The 12,763-nt window shown below is 38.8% G+C and overlaps 1 protein-coding gene across 5 annotated transcripts in view; it reads left to right on the top strand.

Moving 5' to 3' along the window:
* Window positions 1–3,253: 3,253 nt before the first annotated feature.
* Fbxw2 (F-box and WD repeat domain containing 2) overlaps window positions 3,254–12,763 on the top strand; it is a 49,432-nt gene continuing 39,922 nt past the window's right edge. For 4 of the 5 annotated variants that reach the window (XR_013438261.1, XM_040286215.2, XM_040286214.2 and 1 more), the window contains exons 1-3: window positions 3,255–3,363; window positions 3,465–3,573; window positions 8,427–8,936. Coding sequence is in view for 4 of the 5 variants with exons in the window: in XM_040286215.2 (XP_040142149.1) it covers window positions 8,447–8,936 (490 nt within the window). In the remaining variant the exon portion in view is untranslated. Of the gene's footprint in view, window positions 3,364–3,464; window positions 3,574–8,426; window positions 8,937–12,763 lie in introns of all 5 variants that reach the window. The other variant, XM_021723479.3, reaches the window with a different exon arrangement.

The raw sequence follows: 12,763 nt of genomic DNA, 5'->3' as shown, positions 1-12,763 counted from the left end.
TTAAATTTAATAATTAAATGGTTCTTTTAAATATTTAATTAAATATGAATACCATTCTGCAATTTTCTTTTTCTTTTTTCAAAGTCATAAGTTTTGCTCCTCAATCTTCTCTGGGCTCAAATTTACAGAGTATGGATATTTTATATGTGAGGGATTCAAATAAGATTATTTCTGGATGGGCTCCATTTGAAATTTTCATTTTGATTTATCAAACTTCTACCTTAATGGCTTTGAGACTGCTGCAAAGAGATATTGGTGCTTGTTTTTCTTTTCTGACCTCCCTTTCCTAGAGGTTATTCAATTTGTATATCCATCTCTTGCTATATGTCTTTTAATGTTGTCACCAGTCACTGTCTGGCTTACAAGTCTGCAGTGGCTTCCTGTTGTCTACCACATATTGCTGCTCTCTTGTGCCCTGACAGTGAACACCCTACACTTGGCTTTCATCCCACATGATTTTTATTTCCCATGTCTCAAGTACTCTAAATGGTATCAGGATGCTTGGAACTTTGGATATGTGGCTATATAAACTTAAATTAACTACAAATAAATAAATTTAAGAATGTCTTTCCTCAGTTACATTAGGCACTTTTCATGTGTTCAGTAGCTACAAGAGGTTAGTGACTGCTTTATTGAATAGCACCAAGAGAGGACATTTCCTTTATTTCTGAAGGTTCTCTTAGACAGTGCTGGTATAAAATGCATGTGAATGTATTTGCACACATGTGCATGCCTGAGTGTACACCTGGGTGGGGATAACTTGTGCTCTGAAGTGGATTTGAGTTGAAATACAAAAAAAGGTGTTTAGAAGTTTGTAGCACTTGGAATAGTTTTAGTTCTTTTCCTTTTATTTTTTTAACAGAAGAAAAGTTTATTTGGGTCATGGTTTCAGAGATTCAGTCCATGGTTGGACGACTCCATTGCTCTGGGCCTGAGATGAGGTAGAACATCATGGTGGAAGGACGTGGCAGAGAAAAGCTGCCTGGTTCATGAAAGCCAGGAAACAGAGATCTTGAACTTGAGTAAAGCGATAGGGATAATATAATCCCCAAGGCTTAAGTAGGCCACCCCTACCTGCCTACAGTGACCACACATTAATCTATTAAAATGATTAATCCACCATGGATTAATCCACTGATTAATTTACAGTTCTCATAATGTAATCATTTCACCTCTGAACATTACTGCATCCTCTCACATATGAGCTACCAAGGGACAGCTCATATCCTAATCATAACATCCTGGCCCTAGTCCCAAAAAGCTTATGCCCATATCACAATAAAAAATACATCTAGCCCATCTCCAAGAATACCCATAGTCTTATGAGTTCCAGAATTGCCCCAAAATCCAAGTCCAATATCTCATCTGAGACTCAAGGCAAACTCTTGACTGTGAACCTCTGTAGAGATCAAAACCAAGTTACATATGTATAATATATAATGGCACAGAGTAAACATTCCCATTCCAAAAGTGAGAAATAGGGATATAGGAAGAAGAGAAGGGGCCAAAGACCAAAACCCAGCTGGATAATCAAGTTCTGTGGCTCCATGTCCAGTATCTAGGGTACATGGCATTGTGATGTACTCTTCTAAGGGCTTGTGTAGCTTTGCCCCATGGCCTTGCTGGTTGCAGCCCATGTGGCCTCTCTCTTGTTTCTGCTTCATTTATGCAGCTTTCCTCAGCAAATGTTTCAAGTTACTGACATCTCTTAATCTCAGGGGTCTCCACTACAGGTTGGCTTCCTTCTGACATCTTCATACATTGTCCTCTCAGGGGCTGCATGCAGAAATTCTGAACCTGCAACACTTTGCCCAGCCTTCCAGCCCCCTTTCTTTGAATCTCAGTGAAAGCCTCCATTACCCCCTAACTACAGTATCCTGAATTTCTGCAGAACCAGTGCCATGTGGATGACACCAAGGTCTGCTTCCATCTTAAGCAGTAGCCAGGCCTCCTGGGATCATAGCTAAAGCAGCTTGTGAATACCTGAGCATGATGAAACAACTTCCTTGGCCCTCCATGCAAGCAGGGTGCCCTCATGGTCTCTGCTCAAATAAATTTTTACTTTTATACCCTTGAGCCTGTGATGGGTAGAGTCTTGATAATTCCTGAGATGTCCTCAAGCTATCTTATCATTTCTGTGCAGATTACTTAGCATCTCTTTAGTGGCTATAAGCTCTTCAATCTCCACAACTTTCTTGGCCCTAGTTTTACATTCACTTTTCTGACCAAATTGCAAGTTTTTCAATTTTTTTTTTGGCCAGGTTCGGGGGTGGGTTGAGGGGTGGGGATTGAAGTCAGGAGCATTTGACCACTGAGCCATATCCTCAGCAAGGCCTCCCCGCTCCATTGCTGAGGCTGACTTTGAACTCTTGCTCCTCCTGATTTTTCAAATCTTTTTCCTGTTTTCTGCTCCTGATTATCACAGTAAACTTGACCAAAAGCTGCCATCAATATCCATATCACTGCCTGAATGCTGTGCTGCCTTGAAATTGCCTCTTCCAGATTAACAGGTACATCACCTTTAAATTCAGCCTCACAGAAAGTCTCAGGACACAGGCAAAATGTAGATAATTTCTGTGCCAGAATTTAACATGAATGGTTCCTTAGAAAAGCATGGTAGAGGAAAGATGCTCAGTTCATTATAGCCAGCAAACAAAGAGATTTGGTTCTTGACACTAAATATTTGCGAACTTTTCAACTTCATTCAGTCCTTCAGAGGATGACAGGGTGCTATATTTATTCTTCAAAAGAGGAGTAATTACTTCAGTTTGAGTAACCAGTTTAAGTGTTGTAATTCCAATCTATATAATGTGACTGCCCCCTTGCCAAGCTTTATTTTCTCCATAGGTTTGTCCCATGCCTGCTTGGTTATTTATATCTTCCTGCTTCTACTAGATGTAGGCCTCAGGTGGTAAGGGATTTCTGTGTTTTTTGTACCCTAACCTATTTCCTTGAACAATGTTTGGGTTATAATAGCTGCTCAATGGATTGAATTTGGACACATCTCAACTTAGCCACAGCTGCTTCTTCCCAGTGAATTGAGACTATTAAGAAAAACTGTGGCTGAGTGCAAGATAAGGCTGAGTAAGGGACATCGAACTCTGGGCAAATCTGGATGTTCCGCAGGAAGCCGAAGATACCGTAGAGCCTCGACTGCACTATAAACTAGGAGAGAGCCCCACGGCGTGCCGCGCCTTCCTGGCTCACCCCTTTCCTTCCCATCTCCCCTTTCCGGCGGGGCCGGAAGTGCAGCCGCTTCCGCCGGGCGCCGGGGGACAGCGGGACGCGCGGAGATGACGCGAGCAGCACCGGAAGCCGCTCCCCAGTGAGGCTGCGGACCCAGAGCGGCGGCCGCAGGTCCAGGTCTGTGTGCGAGGCGGGGCCCGTCAGGGAGGGGGTTCTCTGCCGCCCGATCCTCTGCTGACCCGCGGTTCCTCCGGCTGTTTGTCTTTCTCTCCCTGCAGGCGCCATGGCTGCGGAGCGGACCCGGCCGCTGCGAGGCTCTGGCGGCCCGAGCGCGCCTACTCGGTGTGAGCCCGGCGCGAGGTCCCGGGCCCCGGGGCGCTCGCTCAGGTCAGTGTCGCGCGGAGCATGGCTCCGGGAGCCGGGGACCTGGGAGCTACTAATCAGCTCCGGGATCTGGAGTTCATTTTAGAGATGGGGAAATTAGGTCTGGGAGCTCCTGCCTCCTAGTTCCTCAGTTTCCTAGGTGCTAAATGAGATAACTGAAGTCCCAGGGCTACCAGGAGTTGGAAAGATGAGGAAGTGTGGCGAGGTGATTTATGAATTATAAGCCGTTGTGGTAATATGGGGGACTGCGCCATAATTGTGGGTATGCCATGGAAACAGGTGTGTATGTGGGGTGCCTCTTGGAAAAAAGCAAAGATAATAAATATTCTAAGTAACAATGGTAGCTGGCATTTGTCGTGTGCTTACAGTGCGCCAGGTTCTATACCAAATTTTTTTTTTGTGTGTGTGCTTTATCCTGCTTAAATCCTCACAAATCTGAGTTTATGGGTGTGAAAGGCTGTTAGTGGCCGCTTGTTTTTACAAGTAAGGAAACTGGACTTGAGGTAGGTGGAATGATTTGCCTAAGGTCACTTGGTAGCAAGTGGAGTTGGAGAGCCCTTATTTATACGAGTAAAAGGAACCTCTCCCTTTCCTCATCTTGCCTCTCTGGAGGCAGCAATATTATTATTTTCTTAAGTGTACAAGATGTTTTACACATGTGTAAGTTTTTAGGCTAATGTACATTTTCAAACCCCCCCCCCCTTTTTTAAAAGCTGTTTGATAGGAAAAAAGAGGGAAGAGGAAGCCTTCTTAACATATGTCTGGCTTTCATTCTTTACTAGGCCAGGTCCTGATGGAGTAGAAGAAGAGAAAACATTCACACTGTTTTATCTAGAATGTGCTGTCTTTAATAAGGTGTTGGAGTGTAAATTTGGTTTTGCTTGGGAAGGGTGGAAACTGGTCAAGATGTTGAGCTTGATACTTTCTATGCAATTCTGGAAATGCCACTCCATTTCTTAGGCCATAAATTTCTCATTTGTTAGGTAAGGACAATAATATTGACACCCTTTATGAACTTGTGAAGATCAAGTGAGGTAATGTTTATGAGCACTACTTCAGTCTTTGAAACCAGTTTAAATAAGAGAGTTGCCTAAGGGAACAGAGAAAATTAATTGCAGATCCAGAGATCAAACCCAGGTCTCAACTCCCAACTTAGGAATCTTTTCAGCACAATATGTATTTCCTCAGAGCTTTGTGATTGTTAATATTAAAGTCAGAAGGGCAAGTTTAATGTTGAGTTTGAGGTGGGGAAAATAAGTGTTAGACAGCTGGGGATGTGGGTAGGGGAGAGAGAAAAAAGTACCTAGTGAGCAATTTATAGCCTCAACTCAGTAACTACCCTTAATTCTAAAATTAAACCCAGGATGTTTGAGTCCTTAAATTTTTCTTCCAGGTATTAAGAGAAACTTTGTGACAAGATAAGGTTGGGAGGGATGTCAGTGGTCATGTCATTCCAGCCTCAGTGCCACAAAAAGGAATCCTTTCCAGATGTTCATAGTAATGAGACTAATAAAAAGTACTATTTGAGTTACCCTAAGTTGGGCACTATGCCACACATCTCCCTGCTTTATTTCTTATTCTCAAAATCCTGAAGTTGAATAGTAATTTGCATTTCACAAATGACAGAATTGAAATTTAGAAGTTAGTTGAACATTTCCATGATCACATAGGAAGTGGCTGAATCAGTGAAAAATTTGACTCCAAAGCATTTTCATTTATCCCATTCTGCCTTTGTCTGTATCCAGCTGTCCAGATTATTCACAGTAATGGGAAACTCACTACTCTGGAGGTAGTTATTCCATTGTTGGAAAGCTTTGATGATTTAAAAGCTCCTCCTCATGTTGAATTGAAATTCTACTTCCTGAGGTTTCTCCCTGGAGACCTTGTGCTACCAGTACATGATATTCCTAAAGGCACTGTAAAAGAGTTCAGTTTAGACCTATGACCTTAAGGAAGTTCCTTCCAAAGTTAGTTAATTCTTTTAGAAAATTAAAAATCTGTGGCTTGTTTGTTTTGTCTTGTTTGTGGTGCTGAGATAAATTGGTGTTTTTAACAGTACATTCCGCAGAGTTAATGAAACCTACTTTATTTAACAAAACACAAAAAACAAAAACCTTTTTCATAAGAATTGGAGGTGAAGAACTAGAAAATAGCCTCCGTGGGTGTTGAACAGTAACGTAATATAAGAGCTGGACCAAAAAATTCTTTTCAGGGCTTAGGAGAATATATAAATATGTACATCTTAGACATGACAGGGGCTTTTAAAATAAAGGTACTCACTGGAAAGTTTATGGGCACATTACTTTGGCCTGTTATAGGATTGCTCTTAAATATTCATGAATGGTAAGAACCTGATGATGTTTTAATGATTATTTTAGATTTGCCTTGTGGCCATTTAACTCAGAAATGTAAGCAGATGTGTGTCATAGTGTGTATGTGTGTATGGGGTAGATGTGGTGAAGGAAGTCCCTCCATACTTTACTGTAAACAACAACAAAAAAAGATACCAAAGCATGTGTTTTTAATTGATCATATTAATTAATTAGCTGTTGTGACAATGTGGGGATCCCTCCAAAAAGGATTGTTCTAGAAGGTTGCTAGGATACAGAGGAAGAAGAGGGCTTGTTATCTTATAGTAAGTTGATAAAACTTGATGTGAACTATTTTTGGCAACCAAGTTATCTTTTATAAATTAATACATCCTTTACTCAAATCCTTCAGCTTTAAAAATATTATCTTGAAGTCCAATCACAGTTACAGGAACCAAAACTATTCTATAGCAGATGTGACTGATGTAAACTAATAAGTCACACTATTTTTTGTCTGAATACATTCTTGCCAAATTTGATATTGGAAATGTGTTTACTCACTTTATATTAAAGTTGGAAGATGAGATCTGGCTTTTCGTGAAGTTGTGATCTAGGTGATTTTTCGGAAAGAAATTTATTTCCTTTTTCAGTTATTATGGACATAAATTTTAAAAATTAAAGTCAGTCTTGTAGGAAACTAATCAGATTAAAAGGCTTTTTTAAAAAGTCCTGTGGAGCTGGGCACAGTGGTGCACACCTATAATCCTAGCATCTTGGGAGGCTGAGGCAGGAGGATTCCGAGTTATAGGCTGGCCTAGGTAACAAAGTTGAGACCTGCCACCTGCCCTGAGTTCAGAGTCAGCCTCAGCAATTTAGCGAGGCCCTAAGCAATTCAGTGAGACCCTGTCACAAAATAAAATATTAAAAAGGGCTGGGGATGTGGCTTACTGGTTGAGCACCCCTGGGTTCAATCCCTCGAATTAAAAAAAAAAAAACCCTATCACTCATCTAATAGTACATGTCCAATCTTGGGGATGAGGTTTTTTTTTTTTTTTTTTTTTTTTTAAGTTGGTTTGCTCTATTTTCTTGTTCTCTTTCCATTAGTTAGTACACATTATGAAGAGGGAATTGATGCCTGTTGATACTAATGCAGGATACTTTAAAATTCTTTTGTCCCATTTAGTCTTGGAACAATTTGTCATTCTCCCAAAAGGAAAAATGGTATAATCAGATACAGTCCCCCCAGATCTTGTCACCAGGTTGTGGTTCTTCTGGTTATCACTGACTTAAGACAGATAACTGGGTGTACTGATTTTGAGAGCACTGCCTTCCATTCTGTTCTGCTCTTTTACTAGATCTGTGAGTAGAGGCAAGTAATTTATCTTCTGTGACCTGTAGTTTTCTCATCTGCAAAGTGAAGATGGTGATAACTGTTTGTTTTAAGCATCAAGATTATTATTTTTGGGGCTGGGGATGTGGCTCAAGCGGTAACGCGCTCGCCTGGCATGCGCGGGGCGCTGAGTTCAATCCTCAACACTACATAAAAATAAAATAAAGATGTTGTGTCCACCGAAAACTGAAAAATAAATAAATAAATAAATAAGATTATTATTTTTTGTTTTTGTGTTTTTGAGATGGGGGAGGGCAGGTCTCAACTTTGTTACTGAGGCCAGCCTATAACTTGGAATCCTCCTGCCTCAGTCTCCCAAGGAGCTAGGGTAACAGGCATATGCCACTGTGCCCCACAGTATCAGCGTTATCAATTTGCCTTATTTGTGCAGGCTTCTAGGACCCTCATGGGTTTCTGGCACACATGTTTAAGACTTGTCAGTAGCTCATCTGAGGCTTATAGAAACAGACTGTGTAATTCATGTTCTAACAGGTAGTTCCAAAAAGGAGGTAGAGGAACCAGAATGTCTGAGGCACATAACTTACTTCATCTGTGTATATTTTTTTCTTCATACCTTTTTGCCTGGACATCTATTGCAAAAGCAAGCAGTCAGTTCTGTGGTTTTGGTAACAGGTTAAGTTAAACCTAGCAAGATAACTAATAACTAATGTCTTAGGTTACTGCTCCAGAGACTTGCTTTCTGGTTGTTATATCTGATGCTTATTTTTATGATTTTAGTGCTCAAATAAAGTGTATTAAGGAATTCATTAAGGAAGTAATTTTATAGTAGCTCTGATAGGGGGATGTATTATAGAATACATTGTTTCATTATGAATGAATATTTGTAAGTCTTTTACTGTGATAATGCATGTAGCGTGTGCTAGACTTCAAAAGGAACAAGTCAGACACATCAGCTTGTTTCACTGATTTATGTTTCAGAGATAATGATTTGTTAAAATGTTTTCCCAAATTTATTTTCTTTTATGTGCATGGAAGAGTTTTAAGGTGAATATGGTACATAACTGTAAAATTGTAGTAACTAGGCATAAAGTTGTAATGCTAAATTTTTTACATTAATTTTAATACTTCATTTGTTAGCAATCTTGCTTGAATGGTCTTTTTGAACAGAACTAATACAATATTTTGATGTGCCACAGGTAAATTTTTCCATAACCTTATGGAGAGAAAGGACTTTGAGACATGGCTTGATAACATTTCTGTTACGTTTCTTTCTCTGACGGACTTGCAGAAAAATGAAACTCTGGATCACCTGATTAGTCTGAGTGGGGCAGTCCAGCTCAGGCATCTCTCCAATAACCTGGAGACTCTCCTCAAGCGAGACTTCCTCAAACTCCTTCCCTTGGAGCTCAGTTTTTATTTGTTAAAATGGCTTGATCCTCAGACTTTACTCACATGCTGCCTCGTCTCTAAACAGTGGAATAAGGTGATAAGTGCCTGTACAGAGGTGTGGCAGACTGCTTGTAAAAATTTGGGCTGGCAGATAGATGATTCTGTTCAGGACGCTTTGCACTGGAAGAAGGTTTATTTGAAGGCTATTTTAAGAATGAAGCAACTGGAGGACCATGAAGCCTTTGAGACCTCATCATTAATTGGACACAGTGCCAGAGTGTATGCACTTTACTACAAAGATGGACTTCTCTGTACAGGTAAGATATGCTGGTTGTTGTTTTTGTTTATTTTATCTTAAAATACACTACTCAAGCTTGTGAGGGTCAGGTGTTCATTATGTCAGCTATCTGAAATGGCATATTCCTCCTAGCCTCTGAGTATATTGTCCACCCCTCTTTATCTTCTTTCCCTCTGTAGAAGACAATCATTTTTATAAGGTTTAATGAAAGGAAAAAAAAAAAGCTTCAGACTTTCTTCTAAGCATAAGGTGAATGAAAAAGCTGTAGATTATCTTTTCTATATTTTTCTTCCATGTATAGTCCTCTGTGTTGGTTAATTCTGTTTCTTTTACTCTAAGTGATTTGACGGGGAGGGGGGGTAGGAAAGGAGTCAGTAGGTGAAAAAATTGGTATCTAACTATTCAAGGAACAAGTCAGACACATCAGCTTGTTTCACTGATTTATTTTTCAGAGAAAATGATTTGTTAAAATGTTTTCCCAAATGTATTTTCTTTTACATGCATGGAAAAGTTTTGAAGTGAATATGGGACATTAACTGTAAAATTGTAGTAACTAAGGATAAAGTTGTAATGCTAAATTTTTTACATTAATATTTAATACTTCATTTGTTAGTAGTCTTGCTTGAATGGTCTTTTTGAACAGAACTAATAAAATACACAGGTTAATTTTTCCAGTAGTTAGATCATTTTGGATGAATTATTTCCTTGTCAATAAAAAATATGGGAAAAGAGGATTTTCTTCCTTGTTCTAAAATCCTGTAATTTTAAGAATTGGAAGTTGAAAGTTTGGACATAGGAATGAATTGTGTACTTTTAAACTAGGCAATTAAGTGACTTTATATAACATATGTAATCATTAAAATTTGGAACTTTGTGTATTACTGTTGGATTATAATGGGTATGTGTTTCTACAAATAGTTTTAATCTCTGCCCACATTTTAGGCAACACATTTTGACAGGCAATGTAAATAATTCTTAGGCAGTATTTATAATCGATCTAGGCAGTTCTTATTAATGATCCCAATTGTACTGTGTAAGCATATTTGGTGTTCTTTTTTCTAATTTCTACACACACACACTCACGTGTGAGTGTGTGTGTGTGTGTGTGTGTGTGTGTGTGTGTGTGTGTATGTATAATTTTTTTTTAAGTTGTCAGTGGGTCTTTATTTATATGCATTGCTGAGAATTGTACCCAGTGCCTCACACATGCTAGGCAAGCGTTCTACCACTGAGCCACAATCCCAGCCCTTATTCAGGATAATTTCTGACAAAACATTTGTACATTACCTAAATTATAGAGTTGTCACTTTTAATAAGTATTATGAATTGTTCCTCTGTGGAAATATATCATTATTTCGCTATTTCCATGTTAGTATATATTCAGGGTTTTTTTCCCCCTCCTATTTTTATGAGTATCTTTATATTACTTTTATTCTCCTGAATTCTTTATTTGGAACAGAAGCTGGTATGTAGAATTACCAGGTCCAGAAGTCTGAATGATTTTATAGTTCCACTTAGTGATTTTGCAGATATACTGAATTGATGCCACGTACACAGCAAATTTTAAATAACTTGCTCCTCTTTTAGTCTCACCAGATACAGTTTTAAATTTAAAAAAAATTTTTTTTAGTTGTAGATGGACACAATATCTTTATTTATTTCTATGTGGTGCTGAGGATCGAATCCAGTGCCTCCCACTTGCTTGGCGAGCGCTCTACCATTGAGCCACAACTCCAGCCCAAACCTTTATTTTATTTGTTTATTTTTTTATGTGGTGCTGGGGGTCAAACCCAGTGTCTCACATGTGCTAGGCAAGCACTCTACCACTGAGCCACAGCCTCGGTCCCCTTTAACATTTTTAATAGTTAAGAGAATGTAACTTCTCAAGGTTGTTTTAAAATTGCATTACCTTATGGATGTATATTTTCCCACATGGTAATGTATTCTTTGAAATGTCAGACACCTTGCCAGTTTTATAAAGTATGCATTTGATTTAAGGCAGTGGTTTGATTTGTCATTTGTAAGCATTAAGTTATTTCATGCTTATATTATTCTCCCTGTCTTATAAGCCTGATTGTTGGAGCAATATCATCTGTATCTATGTACTTTGATGTACTTTTCCAGTATGGTGATGGCTCTTCCATTTCTTTTTTGCCTCACCATTTATGGTAGGTATTTTTAAAAGATTAAAATGCAGTATTGCCTTCCACTTACATAAATGTTGACTGTTGACTCATTGTGTCACAGCCACTCCAGCTTTAGAAAACTATTCTTCTTTCATCATACTTTATTTATTTTTAAAAAAATATTTATTTTTTAGGTGTAGATGGACAAACACAATGCCTTTATTTTTCTTTATGTGGTGCTGAGGATTGAACCCGGGTCCCGCCTGCACTAGGCGAGCACTCTACCGCTGAGCCACAATCCCAGCTCCCATACTTTATTTTTTAAATGCAATAAAATAAAGCAGTAATTACTCAGAGCAGAAATCAGTGGGAAACAGTTCCCTGAATTCTCTGTTGGGAAAGTTAATATCTACAATAAATACACCTAGCCCTGCTCTCCCCTACCTTTATCCCTGTGCTAGGCAAATATGCTACCATTGAGCTACATCCTTAACACCCAAACCTATATTTTAAAATTAGTTTCTTAAGTGTGCCTATATATTAATGTTATTCTTTTTTTCTGATTAAATTCACCAGGTTTGCATATTGAAAATTATGCTATAGCTGTTAAATAATTTAAAGCATTTTTTAAAATAGCAGCATCCCTGGGAGTTTACTAATGAGAGAAGTACCTATAGCAGAATTGTATATGTGTTTATGTCATCTTGTTTCTTAAGAGCTTGCATTTTCTTTCTTTCTTTTTCTTTTTTTTTTTTTTTTTTACACAGGAGAGTTTATTTGTCAGAGCTGATAAATAAAGGCTATCTCTCTATAGTGGAGAGAGGCAAGAGCTTGCATTTTCACTTGAATTGTGAAATCCTGAATTTGGCAATAAGTTTACAGTGACTTTTAGAGAGCAAACAATAAAGACGGTGTTATACGAGAAGAGATTTCAGAAATGGATTAGGTTTCTAGCTTTGTATATCTGGGAAGATAATAGCACTACTAACAAGACTAGAAAATGAAGGAATGAGTTTGAGAGGGTAGATGGAATTCTGTTTGGGATGAACTGAATTCAGTTGCCCAAGGGAGTTCTCATGATATTTGGAAATGCAGAGTGAGAGCTTTGAAGAGTACTCTGAGCTCAAGAGAAAGATTAGGAGTTCGTAACATCACAGCTATGGCTGGAGCAGTGACATTTTTAAAAGGAGAGTTAGGAAAAAGATGAGCCTAGAGTGGATCCTTGTTAAGGGTGCTGAAGAGAATGAAGGAAACAAGTGTGATGAAGCATTTCACGGCGAATGACAGCCTGTGTTGAAGAGGTGCTGGTTTTGTTTATTCAGTTGGTCACTAGAGTCACATGCCTCAGAGGTGTTTCGAGAGCTGAGATCTGATTCTACCAGTTAAATATTTAAACTTGATAAGATAGTTTACTCCATTTGGGTTACAGTTCATTTTTCTGCCTCTGTTATGTACCCTTCATTTTTTTTTTTGTATCATAGTACTATTTTCAGAATTGAGAGGGTTTTTTCTTTCACGAGATATAGAAGCATATACATTTATTTCATCCTCTTTCACCTCTAGGCTGCATTATTGGTGACCTCTTTCAAAAAATGTGACATCAGGGCAGCAAATGGGAATCCAGAGGAGAGGCCTACAATAATACCAGAAAGGAGTGGAGAACAGTGGCTCCTAAAGGTTTAACCATTAGGAGTAATCTGAACCACTATAAAATGTAACT

The sequence above is a fragment of the Ictidomys tridecemlineatus genome, chromosome 4, assembly GCF_052094955.1.
Source record: "Ictidomys tridecemlineatus isolate mIctTri1 chromosome 4, mIctTri1.hap1, whole genome shotgun sequence".
Lineage (NCBI taxonomy): Eukaryota > Metazoa > Chordata > Mammalia > Rodentia > Sciuridae > Ictidomys > Ictidomys tridecemlineatus.
Note: the sequence above shows the minus strand (reverse complement) of the source record. Positions and strands in the feature narration are given on the sequence as shown.